We start from the raw sequence: 17,835 nt of genomic DNA, 5'->3' as shown, positions 1-17,835 counted from the left end.
AGGCGCATAGTGCGCAGAGTCAATCGCTACAGACCTCCAAACTTCATGTGGCCTTCAGATTAGCTCAAGAACAGTGTGTAGAGAGCTTCATGGAATGGATTTTCATGGCCGAGCAGCTGCATCCAAGTCTTACATCACCAAGCACAATGCAAAGCGTCGAATGCAGTGGTGTAAAGCACACGCCACTGGACTCTAGAGCAGTGGAGACGTGTTCTCTGGAGTGACGAATCACGCTTCTCCATCTGGCAATCCGATGGACGAGTCTGGGTTTGGCGGTTGCCAGGAGAACGGTACTTGTCTGACTGCATTGTGCCAAGTGTAAAGTGTGGTGGAGGGGGGATTATGGTGTGGGGGTGTTTTTCAGGAGTCGGGCTCGGCCCCTTAGTTCCAGTGAAAGGAACTCTTAATGCTTCAGCATACCAAGAGATTTTGGACAATGTCATGCTCCCAACTTTAAAGACATGGATGAGCGAGTTTGGTGTGGAAGAACTTGACTGGCCTGCACAGAGTCCTGACCTCAACCCGATAGAACACCTTTGGGATGAATTAGAGCGGAGACTGGAGTCTGACCTCACAAATGCGCTTCTGGAAGAATGGTCAACAATTTCCATAAACACACTCCCAAACCTTGTGGAAAGCCTTCCCAGAGGAGTTGAAGCTGTTATAGCTGCAAAGGGTGGGCCCACATCATATTAAACCCTATGGATTAAGAATGGGAGTCACTCAAGTTCATATGCGTGTGAAGGCAGACGAGCGAATACTTTTGGCAATATAGTGTAAGTTAATTTTGGGATATGCTTAATTTTGTACTAATTGTTCACAGTTTTAAACATTAAAAAAGTATTTAAGCATACATTAATGCTTTGTTTTTGTTTTGTTTTTAGCAGAACACAAAGTGGAACACAAAGAAGACAAGCATAATGCTGACTACTCTTGGAAGCTGGTTTCAGATGGTGGCTTAGAGTGTTTCTGTTAAAAAATCTAGCACCATTTGAAATCAGTGTTCTAGGGGTGGGATAGGCATCGTCCTGTTTGTGCAACCATGCTGAAGTGAATATGCTTTTCTTGAAATATGAATGTACAGGTTGAAAAATAAAGTAAATATCATGTGGATACAGAAGATTCTGCAAGATCAGATACTGTCACCAAGGCTGACCGATTTCTTTTGGTGTTCAGAGTCTTTTGGGGTTTCTAGCACCATTTGAAATCGGTTACAATGAAGGACAGAAATCAGCGTTTCACAAGACCGGCCTCTGCTTTAAGGAACCTTTATGTGAATTGTAGAGGTAAGTCAAAGTCTACTATCTACCATACACCGATTGGGCATAACATTATGACCATCTTTCTAATATTGTGTTGGTCCCCCTTATGCAACCCCATATGCAACAAACTGTGATGCACTGTATATTCTGACATCTTTCTGTCAGAACCAGCATGAACTTCTTCAGCAATTTGAACTACAGTAGCTCGTCTGTTGGATCGGACCACACGGGTCAGTCTTCTCTCCCTACGTGCATCAATGAGCTTTGGGCGCCCATGACCCTGTTGCCGGTTTACCACTGTTCCTTCCTCAGACCACTTTTGATAGATACTGACCACGTGTGTTTTACCGCTGCACCACCTGAGCGGCACCGCCGATTTATTTTTTTTTTACCCAAAAGTACAAAAAACATGTCAAGAATGTGGTGTTGTTAAAATGTATTTCTCTGAATAAATTTGGTCCAATTAAAGACTGGAATTTTCTCATATTTTCAGTGTGAGGTCAATGTAAAAGGTGAATTTCTTTTAAACCTTTTTTACCGATCTTTACCAGGGTGGCGATAATTGGGAAGTTCAGTGTATTTTAATGTGCTTGCAAAGTTTGTACTCTCAAATGTTAAAGGTATCGTGTGTTTCTGTGAAATTTAAACAGGCTCGACATTTTCATAGTAGCTTATTTACATTTACAGCACACAGTGACTATTATGCAGATATGCTTCTTTAAAGAGTCACACATTAAAATAAAGAATTATTAAACTAAAACAAGCTGAACAGTTGGCATTGAGTAAGTGTTATGCTTAAATTGGGTACTAAATGTTGGCTGTTAATGCAGAAACATAATTACAATAATTAATTACATAATTAAATACAACCCCAAATTCGTAAAGAAATCCAGTATGGAAAATGCAATTATAAAAAATTTATGTAATTAATTGCAGATAGTATGAACCATTACATGTATTGCATTTGTTAATATACATCTGGTTGAAAAATGCATGGACGTCCCTGGAAAAGATGACGTCTTGAAGGCAGCACATGTTGCTCTAAGATCTCAATGTACTTTTCTGCATTAATGCTGCCATCACAGAAAAGTAAATGACCTTTGCTAAAAGCACTGACACAACTCAATACCATGACAGACCCTGGCTTTTGGACTTGTTGCTGATAACAGTCTGGATGGTCCTTTTCATCTTTGTCCCTCCCAGATGCCCAGAGAACTCAAAGCTGCTTCAATTTAACATTGCAATGTTTTTTAATTAGCCCTAACTAGCAATCTGACAGTGTCACCGGCCTGGAGAACAAGAAAGTAAAATGTCAGTGTCAATCTTGATAAGCATCTTTAAATTCTCAGTATTTATATTATTATATTATATTTTTATTATATTATTATTATATTATTATATCAAAACAGTTTAAATAATCCATAATTATGGTTTCATGTAGGGGAAAATTATAGTGGCAACTGTATTTCTTTTGCCCCTTCAATCAAACCACACCATTGTTTACATACTATATTTAGGAAAAGCAACATCTTTGTTGTTGCCCACCCAAAGATGACATCCTAGTAACACCTCTGCTTCTGCGGTGAAACACGGTGGTGGCAGCATCATGCTATCAGTATGTTTCTTAATGGCAGGAACAGAAAGATATCAGATTCAAGATTGAATTTGTTACACACAGTTACACAGAGTCTTCAGCCTGCAATCTCAACTCTCGTTGACTGTTCAAAGTTTAAAATTGCCATAAAATAAGATTAGTAGTAGTGGGCAAATGTGCAGTGGAATGTGAAAGTGCAGTGCAGAGTTTTAATTTGGCAAGGTTGGTATAATGGGCATGTGTGCATTGAGGTGTCTTATGGCCTGGGGAAAGATGCTCCTCCTGAACCGCTCAGTGTTAGCCATCAGAATGTTGGAGTAACATGGAGGTGGAACCCAACATCCTCTTGCTATGGGGTCGCTTCTCAGTGGCAGCGACAAAGTCTAGTAAGAATTGAAGGACAGATGAATGCAGCCATATAAACAGAAAACTCCTTGAAGACAACCTCCTCAAGAGAACACACACACACTTAGACTAGGGTGACGGTTAAGGTTTCACCTAGCGTAACACTGGAGTGGGTTAGGGGCATGTCTCAGAATGACTTGAGTGGCCTAGACAAATCCCAGACTTAAACCCCATTGAACATTTGTGGAGAGAACAGAAGATGGCAGTGATAATGTGTTGACTGATGGGTAAAATGGCAATTACAGTTTTAGTCATTGAGCATTTGGTATGAAAAGCCAATAACTTCTGGAATAAATAAATATGTACCAACTTTGTTTCGTTAGAATATTTTTACAGCATGTCCAAATACATTCAACAAAGAAGCTATGCTGTCAACATATATGAGGCCATTAAAAAATTAAAAAAATAAATACATAGTATATGACATGGGCAGGATTTTATTACTTGGTTGCACAACATTTGGTCTATTATTTTCTTCCTAACAATTTTGGACATGCTTTGAGTCTTTATACTGCTTTATGACCCACTTTGTTTGAGCATATTTACTTTAAATGCTTTGATAATACTCTTAGTTTACTGTTCATATAACATGCTGAAGGCTTACAGTTCCAAAGGCAGCAAAGCAGCCCCACAACATTATAGATCCTCTGTCATGTTTCAGGTAAGTAGGGTGCTTTTTTTGCTTCATTTCATAATCGTTTGGTTTAATTTGTCCATAAACAATATTCCCAGAAGGTTTGTGGTTTGTCTTTGTAAGTTCTGTTCCAGTTGAGTTGCTTCTTTTAAATGTCTTTCTTTAACATTGGGACCCTCTTTGGCCTTTGCCTATAGAACTCTAACTGACTTTACAGTATATACATTGAATGTACATTAAGTAATAAAAACAAAAGGAATTTCTTTCCCCCTACTTTATATAGACAACTTAATATGTTGCAGAAAAGTACAACCCCAAATAGGAAAGAGTAATAATAATAAATAATCAAATAATAAAAAAAAAAACAGTTTCTTACATTTACTTTGACTTTTATTTGATTGCAGACAGGATGAATTTTGTCTCCTCAACTTCATTTAATTTATTTAAAAACAACAATTCCTGCATTTCAGGCCTGCAACACATTCCAAAAAAAAGTTGGGACAGTAAAGCATTTACCACTTTGTAATGTTGCCATTCCTTTTCACCACATTTAAAAGACGTTTTGGCACCGAGGAAGCCAAGCGATTTCATGTTTCAGGTTTTATTTTTTCCCTGGAATGCTGATTCATCTGACCACAATACACGTTTCCATTGTGTGATGGTCCATCCTAGATGCCTCCGAGCCCAGAGAAGTCGATGCCGCTTCTGGACATGGTTAACATTAGGCTTCTTTTTTGCACAGTAAAGTTTTAAGTGGCATTTGTGCATGTAACTGTGTATTGTAGTGCTTAACAAAAGTAATCCCTCACCCATGTGGTTATATCAGCTATTGTTGAGTGGCGGTTCTTGATGAAGGGCCGTCTGAGGGATCGAAGATCACAGGCATTCAGCTTGAGCTTGCGCCCTTGGCCTTTACGCTCTGAAATTCCTCCCGATTCCTTGAATGGTTTAATGATATGCACTGTAGAGGGAGAAATATGCAAATTCCTTCCAATCTTTCTTTGAGGTTCATTGTTTTTAAACATTTCAATGATAAAACTGGAGATCCTCTGATCATCTTTGCTCATCAAAGACTCAGCCTGTCCTGGATGCTGCTTTTGTACCAAACCATGATTACAATCACCTGTTTGGAATCACATCATTACTACCCCTAAATTGCCCCTGTCTCTAATTTTTTGGAATGTGTTGCAGGCTTAGAATGCAGGTGTGGAGGTATATAATAAAAGTCAAAGTAAATATAAGGAACACTGCATTTTTTTTTTATTTGGATTTTCCATACTGTCCCAACTTTTTCTGATTTGGGGTTGTAGACCACTTTACTTTAAATATAAAATAGTCTTTTAGTGTTGATGTGGGTCTTTTTATGATAGAATGATTTAATCTGTCTGAGGAAAATAACGGTCAGAGCGCGCGATATTTAATCCGAGCTCGAGACACACCGCTCGTGCACTCACTCACCTGGTTGCCAACGTTACAGGTACACAGGAGGAAAATGGCGAGACTCAAAACAGGTAAACATTGCTCTTTATTAAACGTATTAAACATTTTTATTTGATAATTGTTTAATATTATCCGCAAACGGACAGTGTGTGAACTGCATGTTTTATTCCAAACAAGCAGGGAGACAAATTATCAATGGTTATAGCAAAGTAGTTCTGAACTGTTGTAAAGTTCGTTTGACAGGGCATTCCGGTCTGTTTAACTAGTACAAATAACCTCGAATATTTGCTTAACAAAACACTACTATTATATTACTATTAATTTTATTCCAAAATCCAATATTACTTTGTTTTACTTACTGAAAAGACAAACTAGGGTTTACAAACTGTTTCGGAGCTACCGAGTTAGGGACCGTCGAAAAAGTATCAGACTGAATGTAGGCGTAGCTTATGTATTGCAATGTATTTATACACTGATCAGCCATAACATTAAAACCACCTCCTTGTTTCTACACTCACGGTCCATTTTATCAGCTCCACCTACCATATAGAAGCACTTTGTAGTTCTACAATTACTGACTGTAGTCCATCTGTTTCTCTGCATGCTTTGTTAGCCCCCTTTCACCCTGTTCTTCAATGGTCAGGACCCCCACAGAGCATGTATTATTTAGGTGGTGGATGATTCTTAGCACTGCAGTGACACTGACATGGTGGTGATGTGTTAGTGTGTGTTGTGCTGGTATGACATCCTGGATCAGACACTCCTACCTAGTTGGTCCAGATGTGAAGTCAGAGACGATTACTCATCTATTGCTGCTGTTTGACTTGGTCATCTTCTAGACCTTGATCAGTGGTCACTGGACGCTGCCTACGGGGCACCGTTGGCTGGATATTTTTGGTTGGTGGACTATTCTCAGTCCAGCAGTGACAGTGAGGTGTTTAAAAACTCCATCAGCGCTGCTGTGTCTGATCCACTCATACCAGCACAACACACACTAACACACCACCATGTCAGTGTCACTGCAGTGCTGAGAATCATCCACCACCTAAATAATACCTACTCTGTACTGTAGTGGTCCTGGGAGAGTCCTGACCATTGAAGAACAGCATGAAAGGGAGATGGACAACAGTCAGTAATTGTACAACTACAAAGTGATTCTATATGGTAAGTGGAGCTGATAAAATGGACAATGTGTAGAAACAAGGAGGTGGTTTTAATGTTATGGCTGATCAGTGTATGTATAGTGCTTTTTACAATGGATATTGTCTTGAACCAACAGACCAAAAACCCATGTTGAACAAGCCGAGGGCAACACGGCATTGAAAAACTCCCTTAAAAATACCGGAAGAAACCTTGTGAGGAACCAGACTCAGCAGGGACCCCCATCCTCCTTGGGTGGCCTGGAGGATAATTTGAATAAATAGGATTTACACAAATCATACATACTTGAAATTAAATTGAATTTAATTGAAGTCATTACTAGCAAAAAAAATTATAATAGTAATGTAAACAATTGGAGTTGATTGTTTAGTCCAGTCTTGATTATTCAGTCCAGTCTGTGATAAAGTTCGTAATGTAACAACTAGGGATGTAACGACTCACCACAATACAGTTAATATCGATATTCACTTTAAACAGCAGAGGGCACTGGCGCTATACACCTCGCCTGGTTGACGTAACTGGCGCTATACGCCTGGTTGCCAAATTCGGGGTTTTTCAGCCAAATTGGGCTTAATTCAAAATTGTTTTGCATAGTTTGTGTCTATCTCAGAAATAAAAGGGCATTCATTATTTAGATAAATAAAAGATAATCACAAATTCAGTGTTTTATTTTATTTTTCAAGAGAAATAATAAAAGGAAACTTTGTCGTAATTTGTCTTCAATTTAAGTTTAAAAATCGGGAAAAAATTGTATTGTGAACCCAGTATTGTGAATCGCATCGCACCGTGGGTAGACTGCATCGTTAGAGTGTATCCATAGTAACAACATTCTTGTTATTCTACTTGACAAGTTTAACCTCATTTAATTTCATTAACAATATAGCAGAGGCTACGAGAGTGGCCTTTGGTAGCTGCCAAGAAAGAAAGATGTTCCCGACGCATTCTGCACCGAATCGTATGGGCAATGAGCAGCCTGGTCTGCATGGGTCAGATGAGCTTGGCCCCGGCTCCTATCACAACCAGGTACATGTAAAAAGCTTGACTGGGCTCTGTCCCAATTTGCACTACCCATGTCTTGTATTAAAATTACATACAGTCTACTGAATTATTATATTTTTTTGTCTCCTTAGAAAACACTAATTTGTGAGGGTCCTATGTGGGTCCCTTTCCTTTGATGGATGGGGTAGATGGTTTGACATAATGTACAATGCAACAGATGGGTTGTGGGTCAGTAATTGTAAAGAGACAAGTGGTCAGTGAATAAACATGAACACACAGTGGATGCAAAACCAATGTAATAATGAATGTGTTAATGAATAACTTGAGTAAATATACACCGATCAGCCATAATATTAAAACCACCTCCTTGTTTCTACACTCACTGTCCATTTTATCAGCTCCACTTACCATATAGAAGCACTTTGTAGTTCTACAATTACTGACTGTAGTCCATCTGTTTCTCTAATTATTTTTTTAGCCTGCTTTCACCTGTTCGTCAATGGTCAGGACTCTCACAGGACCACTACAGAGCAGGTATTATTTAGGTGCTGGATCATTCTCAGCACTGCAGTGACACTGACATGGTGGCGGTGTGTTAGTGTGTGTTGTGCTGGTATGAGTGGATCAGACACAGCAGTGTTGCTGGAGTTTTTAAATACCGTGTCCACTCTATTAGACACTCCTACCTAGTTGGTCCACCTTGTAGATGTAAAGTCAGAGACGATCGCTCATCTATTGCTGCTGTTTGAGTTGGTCATCTTCTAGACCTTCATCAGTGGTCACAGGATGTTGCCCACGGGGCGCTGTTGGCTGGATAGTTTTGGTTGGTGGACTATTCTCAGTCCAGCAGGGACAGCGAGATGTTTAAAAACTCAATCAGCATTGCTGTGTCTGATCCACTCATGCCAGCACAACACACACTAACTGAGAATGATCCACCACCTAAATAATACCTGCTCTGTGGTGGTCCTGACCATTGAAGAACAGCATGAAAGGGGGCTAACAAAGCATGTAGAGAAACAGATGGACTACAGTCAGTAATTGTAGAACTACAAAGTGCTTCTATATGGTAAGTGGAGCTGATAAAATGAACAGTGAGTGTAGAAACAAGGAGGTGGTTTTAATGTTATGGCTAATCTGTGTATATTTACCAGCAATACCAGCACCAGACCAGCACTATACAAGCAAAAATCAATATAGACCAGCCTAGACTAGCATAAAATGAATGCTGGTCTGGCATTTTTAGTTCTTATCATTGTAAAGAATTCCTTTCCTGACATGCCATTCAACACAATGCTGCTCACCTCTTTCTTTAGCTGGGAGTGTGTCTGGTTTATTGATATGGGTATTGAGAGACAGAACTGCTGAGCCCAAAGCTGCATCTTCTGGGCTCTGGACAGGGCACCAATCCATTGTAAGGCTTTAATTATTCTGTTCTCTTGGACATAGACAATAATGTCTGTGTTTGTTTGTTTGTTTGTTTATTAGGATTTTAACGTCATGTTTTACACTTTGGTTACATTCATGACAGGAACAGTAGTTACTCATTACACAAGATTCATCAGTTCACACAAGGTTATATTGAACACAGTCTTGGACAATTTAGCATGTCCTTGGACTGTGGGAGGAAACCGGAGCACCCGGAGGAAACCCACGTGGACACGGGGAGAACATGCAAACTCCACACGGAAAAGGACCCGGACCACCTCACCTGGGGATCGAACCCAGGACCTTCTTGCTCTGAGGCGACAGTGCGACTCGCTTAGACACCGTGCCGCCCTAATGTCTGTGTAGATGCCCGGCTGGCACCACCTCTAAGATTTAAAACCTGGATTTTAAACCTGGTGGGCTAGCGTAACAGACAATTGTGCCACTTAAGCACCTTAAATATAAATTAAAACATTGAATAGATTGTTGCAGATACATAAATGCTCTAAATGATTTACTTAATTGGCTTGGTGTAATTTTTGATAGCAACCTCTCTTTTGACCGCCATGTAAATCACATCACCAAAACTGCTTTCTTTCATCTAAAAAACATAGCACGTCTACGTCCATCACTCTCCTTTTCTGCCGCCGAAACCTTGATTCATGCTTTTATTACATCCAGAATTGATTATTGCAATAGCATCCTTTATGGTACATCTAACAAAATCCTAAAAAAACTTCAGTATATCCAGAATTCAGCTGCTCGCCTCCTTACTCATACTCGCTCCCGTGATCATATTACACCTGTTCTACAAAAACTTCATTGGCTTCCCGTTGCTCAACGCATTCAATTCAAAATTCTTCTATTCACTCACAAAGCTCTCCATAATCAGGCCCCATCCTACCTCACCGACCTGCTCCATCAGCACATTCCCTCCCGTAGCCTTCGCTCTTCTGAGGCTAACCTACTGTCCATACCCTCTAGGACCAAGCACCGGACCTGGGGTGACAGGGCCTTTTCCATAGCTGCTCCATCTTTATGGAATGCTCTCCCCAAACACCTACGAGATTGTCCTGACCTGTCCAAATTCAAGTCACTTCTCAAAACTCATCTATTCAGAGTGGCATTTAACTTGTAACAACACAAAATAAATGCTTTTATTTTTGCTATTCTTTTTAATAGTTTTTATACTTAGATCACGACAGAAATGTGAAGTCCTAGATCCTAAAACTTGTAAAGTTTTCAGTTTCCTGATTGCATGTAAATCTGTCCTGTTTCTGTCTAATTTTAAGAAATTGTTCTATATTTGTTGTTCTCTCTCATAATTTAGCTAATTTTTAATGAACTGTCTTATGCTGCTCTCTTTGTTTTTATCTTAATTATTCTTGATGTTGATGTACTTTTTTGATTTTGTACTATGATTTGTATGGTGTATGTACGTATTTGTTTTTGATTATTTGTCTTATGTAAAGCGTCTTTGAGTATCTTGAAAAGCGCTATATAAATAAAATGTATTATTATTATTATTAGACCACTCCACCCTTATTCCAAACAGGTGGACACGATCATATACAATCTTAGGAAAAAACCAGAGAGCAAGAAAGGATACAGTTTAGCAGCTCGTACTGCTCCCCGTTTTCTCCCCCCTCTCCAGGTACTAAAAATCATTAAATCCTAGTTTTAAATAGTAGTTTAAGCAATATAAAAAATATGTTAATTTTTCAATATACACCAGTGAGGCATAACATTATAACCACCTCCTTGTTTCTACACTCACTGTCCATTTTATCAGCTCCACTTACGATATAGAAGCACTTTGTAGTTCTACAATAACTGACTGTAGTCCCTCTGCTTCTCTGCATACTTTGTTAGCCTTCTTTTCATGCTGTTCTTCAGTGGTCAGGACTCTCCCAGGACCACCACAGAGTAGGTATTAATTGGGTGGTGGATCATACTCAGCACTGCAGTGACACTGACATGGTGGTGGTGTGTTAGTGTGTGTTGTGCTGGTATAATTGGATAAGACACAGCAATGCTGCTGGAGTTTTTAAATACCGTGTCCACTCTGTTAGACACTCCTACCTAGTTGGTCCACATTGTAGATGTAAAGTCAGAGACGATCGCTCATCTATTGCTGCTGTTTGAGTCGGTCATCTTCTAGACCTTCATCAGTGGTCACAGGGTGCTGTTGGCTGGATACTTTTGGTTGGTGGACTATTCTCAGTCCAGCAGTGACAGTGAGAACTCCAGCAGCGCTGCTGTGTTTTATCCACTCATACCAGCAACACACACTAACACACCACCACCATGTCAGTGTCACTGCAGTGCTGAGAATCATCCACCACCTAAATAATACCTGCTCTGTGGGGGTCCTGTGGAGGTTCTGACCATTAAAGAACGGGGTGAAAGCAGGCTAAAAAAAGTATGCAGAGAAACAGATGGACTACAGTCAGTAATTGTAGAATTACAAAGTGTTTCTATATGGTAAGTGGAGCTGATAAAATTAACAGTGAGTGTAGAAACAAGGAGGTGGTTTTAATGTTATGACATTGTGTACGGGCTTAATCTCTTCAGTCTTCAATACAATCAAAATATTGGTCAGATATTGGTGTGATTAATTATTGTTAAAAGTTATCGATGTAGACTAATTTCTGACAGATGCTGCTCTCTTCTAGACAGTGACCCCCTCACCTCAGAAATACCAGCAGGACTGGAGTGCATCACGAGCATGCTGTCCAGGAAAAACTCCTTTTAATTCCATCTCACAGAGGTTTAGCTCCAAGTCTGCTACTGTCAGCTGCAGCCCTGGGTAAGCTTCTCTTTACTGTTGAACATTCAATGCTTAAAACCTCTAGGCACTCATACACACAAGACCTAAACAAGACCTATACCTATGGCCAAAATTACCGGTATGTGGACTTCTGACCATAAACTTGTTGGACATCCAATCTCAACTATGGACATTAATATGGAGTTTTGGAAAGGCTTTCCACTAGATTTTGTCTCTAGATTGTGTCCATGGATAATAGTTATGGACTACATAGCCTACCTTGCAATCAGTGTCTCAATTCATATTAAAGGTGTTCATTGGAGTTAAGGTTACTGAAGTTCCTCCAAACCAAGCTTATCAAATCATGTCTACAATGACCTTGCTTTGTGCACTAGAGTACATTCAAGACTATTTTACATCGTCACTTAGTCTGACGTCTGCCCTGCTAACGCTGCTAGGTAGTGTCATGACGTGGGAAAGTCAGCTGGGCCGACATCATGTGGCATGTCATCAATTGTCTTTTACAACCCCAAATCAGACAAAATTGGGAGATATTTTATGTTTTTTCCTCTCAATTTCATTTACTTTGTTAATATACCTCCATTCCTGCATTTCAGGTCTGCAGCACATTTCAAAAAAAGTTGGGACGGGGTCAATTTAGGGCTAGCAATGAGGTGAAAAAACTAAATAATGATGTGATTCCAAACAGGTGATTGTAATCATGGTTTGTTTCAAAAGCAGCATCTAGGCAAGGCTGAGTCTTTGATGAGCAAAGATGATCAGAGGATCCAGTTTGTCAACAAATGTGTGAGAAAATGATTGAAATGTTTAAAAACAATGTACCTCAAAGAAATATTGGACGGGATTTGCATATGTGTCCCTCTACAGTGCATAATATTATTAAACGATTCAAGGAATCATGATGAGTTTTAGTGCATAAAGGCCAAATGTGCAGACTTAAGATCCCTCAGACGGCACTGCATCAAGAACCGCTACTCAACAATAGCTGATATAACCACATGGGTGAGGGATTACTTTAGCAAACCTTTGTTAAGCACTACAATACAGAGTTACATGCACAAATGCCACTTAAATCTTTACTGTGCAAAAAAGAAGCCTTATGTTAACCATGTCCAGAAGCGGCGTCGACTTCTCTGGGCTCGGAGGCATCTAGGATGGACCAGCACACAGTGGAAACGTGTATTGTGGTCAGATGAATCAGCATTCCAGGTCTTTTTGGGGAAAAAAAATGGACGCTGTGTGCTCCAGACCAAAGACGAATCAGCAACAAATCCAAAAGTCAGGGTCTGTCATGGTATGGGGCTGTGTCAGTGACCTTGGCAAAGGTCATTTACACTTCTGTGATGGCAGCATTGAGATCTTAGAGCAACATGTGCTGCCTTCAAGACGTCGTCTTTTCCAGGGACGTCCATGCATTTTTCAACAAGACGATGCAAAACCACATGCTGCACACATTACAAAGGCATGGCTGCGGAAGAAGAGGGTACGGGTACTGGACTGGCCTGCCTGCAGTCCTGACCTGTCCCCAATAGAGAATGTGTGGAGAATTCTGAAACGAAAAATGTGACAGCGACGACCCCGTACTGTTGCACATCTTAAGACGCGTTTGCAGGAAGAATGAGACAAAATAAAACCTGAAACACTAAATCACTTGGTCTCCTCGGTGCCAAAACGTCTTTTAAGTGTGGTGAAAAGGAAAGTGTTGCAGGCCTGATATGCAGGAATGGATGTTTATTAATAAATGAAATAAAGTTGAGCAGACAAAACATGAAATATCTCAAGTTCATCCTGTCTGCAATCAAATAAAAGTCAAAGTAAATGTAAGTGGGGTTTTTTTATTACTTGCACTTTCCATGCTGTCCCAACTTTTTCTGATTTGGGGTTGTAGTGCTATCTTTTAAATGATTTAATTGTTCGTTTTGTGTGCTTGAATGCTGCAGGAGTCTACTACATTTACATTTCTGGCATTTGGCAGACACTTCTATCTAAAAACAACTTATAAATATGACTGAATAGAGCAATTTAGAGCACCTTGACATGAATTCTACACAACTTTGGACACTATTCTTCAAATCTATATTCCCTTAACTAATATATTAAAGATGCAGCTGAAGAACGCTGTCCTACAAATAAGTCCAAAATCTCCCTTTAGGCTTTAAATGGGTCGACATGTGGTGACTGCAAAGACCTTAGTGTATGGTTGCGTTATTTTTAAACTTATCAAAAAAATGAAATCCCTTTGCCCTGTGAATGGGGTATTATTGTTCAAGATACCCCTCCCATCAGGATAGAAAGCTTTTATCATGTTGATCAGTTTTCTATTATTTAACATTGGCTCTACCCAAACCATGGCATTCATTCTTGCACTTTGTTTTCCTACAATTTGTCATCTTTCTGTAGAGTATTATTGAGATGCACTTGTACTGTTGTTCCCTATCAGACCAGGTTTCTACGATCTAGAGACTACGTTTAATCAGAAAGTATCATGGCCCATGAAGTTTGGCTCACCAGACTGGTCCAAAGTGGCCCTGCCTGAGAAGAAAGCACTTCACACAGAGGTACGAGCTCAAAGATTTACAATAACTCTTTATTCATATTACATTATATACACAGATCAGCCATAACATTAAAACCACTCACTGTCCATGTTATCAGCTCCACTTACCATATAGAAGCACTTTGTAGTTCTACAATTACTGAATGTTGTCCATCTGTTTCTCTGCATGCTTTGTTAGCCCCCTTTCATGCTGTTCTTCAATGGTCAGGAAACCCACAGGACCACCACAGAGCAGGTATTATTTGGGTGGTGGATCATTCTCAGCACTGCAATGACACTGACATGGTGGTGGTGTGTTAGTGTGTGTTGTGCTGGTATGAGTGGACAAGACACAGCAGCGCTGCTGGAGTTTTTAAACACCTCACTGTCACCACTGTCCACCAACCAAATATATCCAGCCAACAGTGTCTAAAAGGTCTAGAAGATGACCAACTCAAACAGCAGCAATAGATGGGCGATCGTCTCTGACTTTACATCTACAAGGTGGACCAACTTGGTAGGAGTGTGTAATAGAGTGGACAGTGAGTGGACACGGTATTTAAAAACTCCAGCAGCGCTGCTGTGTCTGATCCACTCATACCAGCACAACACACACTAACACACCACCACCATGTCAGTGTCACTGCAGTGCTGAGAATGATCCACCACACGAAGTATACCTACTCTGTGGAAGAACAGGGTAAGAGCAGGCTAAAAAAAAATATGTAGAAAAATAGATAGACTACAGTCAGTAATTGTGGAGTATAGAAACAAGGAGGGAGTTTTAATTTTATGGCTGATCAGTGTATGTTGTATGTATAGTATATAGTAGAGTATGTGTCACTCTCATAAAATAAAACTATATGCTACCAATTCTGTGAAAACAGTTTGGGGAAGGCCTTTTCCTGTTCCAGCATGACTGAGGTCGAGGTACGAGGTCCTTACAATGGTTTGGCGCCCTGTCTATGGTGTGAACTCTGACCAAGCTAAAGCAGCTAGTCAAAATAAATGAAGGAATGAATGTGCTTCCTTAAAAGTTTAAGCTTAACGATAATGAAGAACAGTCTCCCATTGCTGCCATAACAGCCTCCACTCTTCTGGGAAAGATTCTCACCAAAATCTTTGTGCCTGTCTAAGGTCAGGCACTGATGTTGGACATAGAGGTGTGGCTCAAATCAATGTTTTAATTCATCCCAGTTTACAGTTATCCCTCACTATATCGCGCTTCGACTTTCGCGGCTTCACTCTATCGCGGATTTTATATGCAAGCATATCTAAATATAAATCGCGGATTTCTGCGGACAAGGAGTCTTTTAATTTCTGATACATGCTTCCTCAGTTGGTTTGCCCAGTTGATTTCATACACGGGACGCTATTGGCGGATGGCTGAGAAGCTACCCAATCAGAGCATGCAGTTAAGTATCCTGGGTGCTGATTGGCTCAGCGAAGGAGAGAAGCATTAGATTCCGCTTTATGCTGTATAACTGTGCGGGAAGGGTTTATAAGGGCTTAAAATATATAAAAATAACCATATAAACACATGGTTTTTACTTCGCGGATTTTCACCTTTCGCGGGGGGTTCTGGAACGCAACCCCCGCGATCGAGGAGGGATTACTGTATTTGGGTTGGAGTCTGCGCTCATGCAGGCCGCTTTAGTTTGTTTACACCAAACTTGTCAAACCATAGCTGCGTCCGAAATCGCATACTTCCATACTGAACAGTACGCGAAAGCAGTACGCGAGAGCGGTTAGTATGTCTGAATACATAGTATACATTAAAGAGTACGCGAAAAGTACCCAGATGACTTACTTCATGGGCAACTATTGTTGAGTATGCAAACGATGCACACTTGCGGTCCGCTAATGTATCCCATAATTTAACTGGAGCTGATAGATGGTGGAAAGCAGAGAGTCGGCTGTTTACAAGTGTAAGTGAGAGAAAAGTTAGAACGAATCTAGAACGTACTGTTTAAGTATGCGATTTCGAATGCAGCTCATGTGTTTTTGGTCTTAGTCATGCTGGAACAGGAAAGAGCATCCCCAAACTGTTGCCACAAAGTTGAATAGTAATAACACAGTGGAACCTCGATTAAAGGACCTCCATTTAAAGGATTCCGGATTTAAAAAAAAAATTTCCCACTTTTTTTCCTCCAATTTTCTCCCCTAATCTAGTCGTGTCCAATTACCCTGATTGCGTCCTCTACACCGACTCCGGCACGTACAGTCAGTACAGACTGCATTTTTCACCTGCACGAGTCCAGTTCATACACCGACGGGCACTGTGTACGGAGGGCCACACCCCCATCAGCATTATTCCTCATCAGTCAGCCAGCAGGGGCCGCAGTTGCACCAGTTATGAGGACCCATGATCCGACTTTTTACCCCTAACCCTGAACAACAGCCAATCGTTGTTCATGCTGCCGCCCAGCCCAGTCGGAAGGCAGAGCTGAGATTCGATACGATGTATTTGCCACCTGAGCGGCTCCTAAGGATTCCGGATTTAATAGACAAAATCTGGAAAACCAAACGTCCGGGCCGATTGTTTAAAATTCCCTGGAGAAGCGTACCAAGACCAGTAGTTCAGTAATTGTCCGCTAGCCGGCGCACGTCTCCGTTTACATAAGTGATAGGCTTAATTTTGTCTGGAGGCTCGCTTAGTTTTCGGCTTTTCTCTGTGTTTTATGCTTCATTTTTGCAAGTTCTAGTGCTTAGTTATGCACCAGCACTGTTTCAGTAGCAACCAGCAGTGCTTCAGGCTTAAAGTAATAGATACTCCACTCCATAGAGTCCCTACTATAGGATCACGGCAAAAAACACCCTCCACCACACAAGGTAAATGAAATTTCTTCCCACTAGTACAGGACACTATTTTTAATATTTATTTACAGGTTTTACATGACATATTCACATATCTATTTACGTTTACTGTTTATCATGTGTATGTTTAGCACTTTTGTGGACCTTAATGCTGTGTTTTTTTCATATATTTTCGCTGTTTCAAACAGTCGCATTTTATGGACTAGTGCACCCCCCTTTTAGTCTGTTAAATCGAGGTTCCACTGTATATGCTTTTAACCTTGTGGAACAGTTTGAGGAAGGCCGTCCTGTTTCAGCATGACTGTGCCACAGTGCACAAAGACAAGGTACAGTGTGAATATGTCATGTCTTTCAATTGATTCAAATCAGAGTTCCAGTTTATCCCAGTTTAGTGGGGTTGTCATGTGTTTTTGCACCTGAGCACAGTCATGCTGGAACAGGAAAGAGCATCCTCCAAACTGATGCCACTAAGTTAAATAATGATAATAATAATATAATTGAACACTTTATTGCACATTACCCTAACCTGTTACACATTGATAATTGTCTTTTGTGTTTTATTGCATGCAGCTCCACTGTGACAAGGAGTTTCTAAAACAACGAAACAGGGTAGCATATCTAAGTATGTTTTATTCTTGACTTTGCATCTTGTGAAACTGATAGGAAATGAAGCACAAAATAAAACCAGTTAATAGCAGTACTGTTTTATTTACCTTGTGTTTTTAATACACTAGGGCTGTAGTGAATGAATGAATTATTTCTTTTATT

General features: G+C 40.3%; 1 protein-coding gene and 1 long non-coding RNA gene across 2 annotated transcripts; both read left to right on the top strand.

Annotated features, from left to right (window-relative positions):
* The first annotated feature begins 995 nt into the window (after positions 1 to 995).
* LOC134333371 (uncharacterized) lies at positions 996 to 1,730 on the top strand. The gene is made up of 2 exons (XR_010015375.1): positions 996 to 1,286; positions 1,428 to 1,730. It is a non-coding gene; the product is annotated as an uncharacterized LOC134333371 (long non-coding RNA).
* A 3,657-nt stretch (positions 1,731 to 5,387) lies between these two features.
* LOC134333873 (ciliary microtubule-associated protein 3-like) lies at positions 5,388 to 17,735 on the top strand. The gene is made up of 6 exons (XM_063016042.1): positions 5,388 to 5,406; positions 7,380 to 7,525; positions 10,479 to 10,577; positions 11,599 to 11,732; positions 14,155 to 14,272; positions 17,638 to 17,735. Exons 1-6 carry the CDS (start codon positions 5,388 to 5,390, stop codon positions 17,704 to 17,706), a joined length of 585 nt encoding a protein of 194 aa, XP_062872112.1. The 3' UTR covers positions 17,707 to 17,735.
* The last annotated feature ends 100 nt before the right edge of the window (positions 17,736 to 17,835 follow it).

The sequence above is a fragment of the Trichomycterus rosablanca genome, chromosome 19 (genome assembly GCF_030014385.1).
Source record: "Trichomycterus rosablanca isolate fTriRos1 chromosome 19, fTriRos1.hap1, whole genome shotgun sequence".
NCBI classification, from domain to species: domain Eukaryota; kingdom Metazoa; phylum Chordata; class Actinopteri; order Siluriformes; family Trichomycteridae; genus Trichomycterus; species Trichomycterus rosablanca.
Note: the sequence above shows the minus strand (reverse complement) of the source record. Positions and strands in the feature narration are given on the sequence as shown.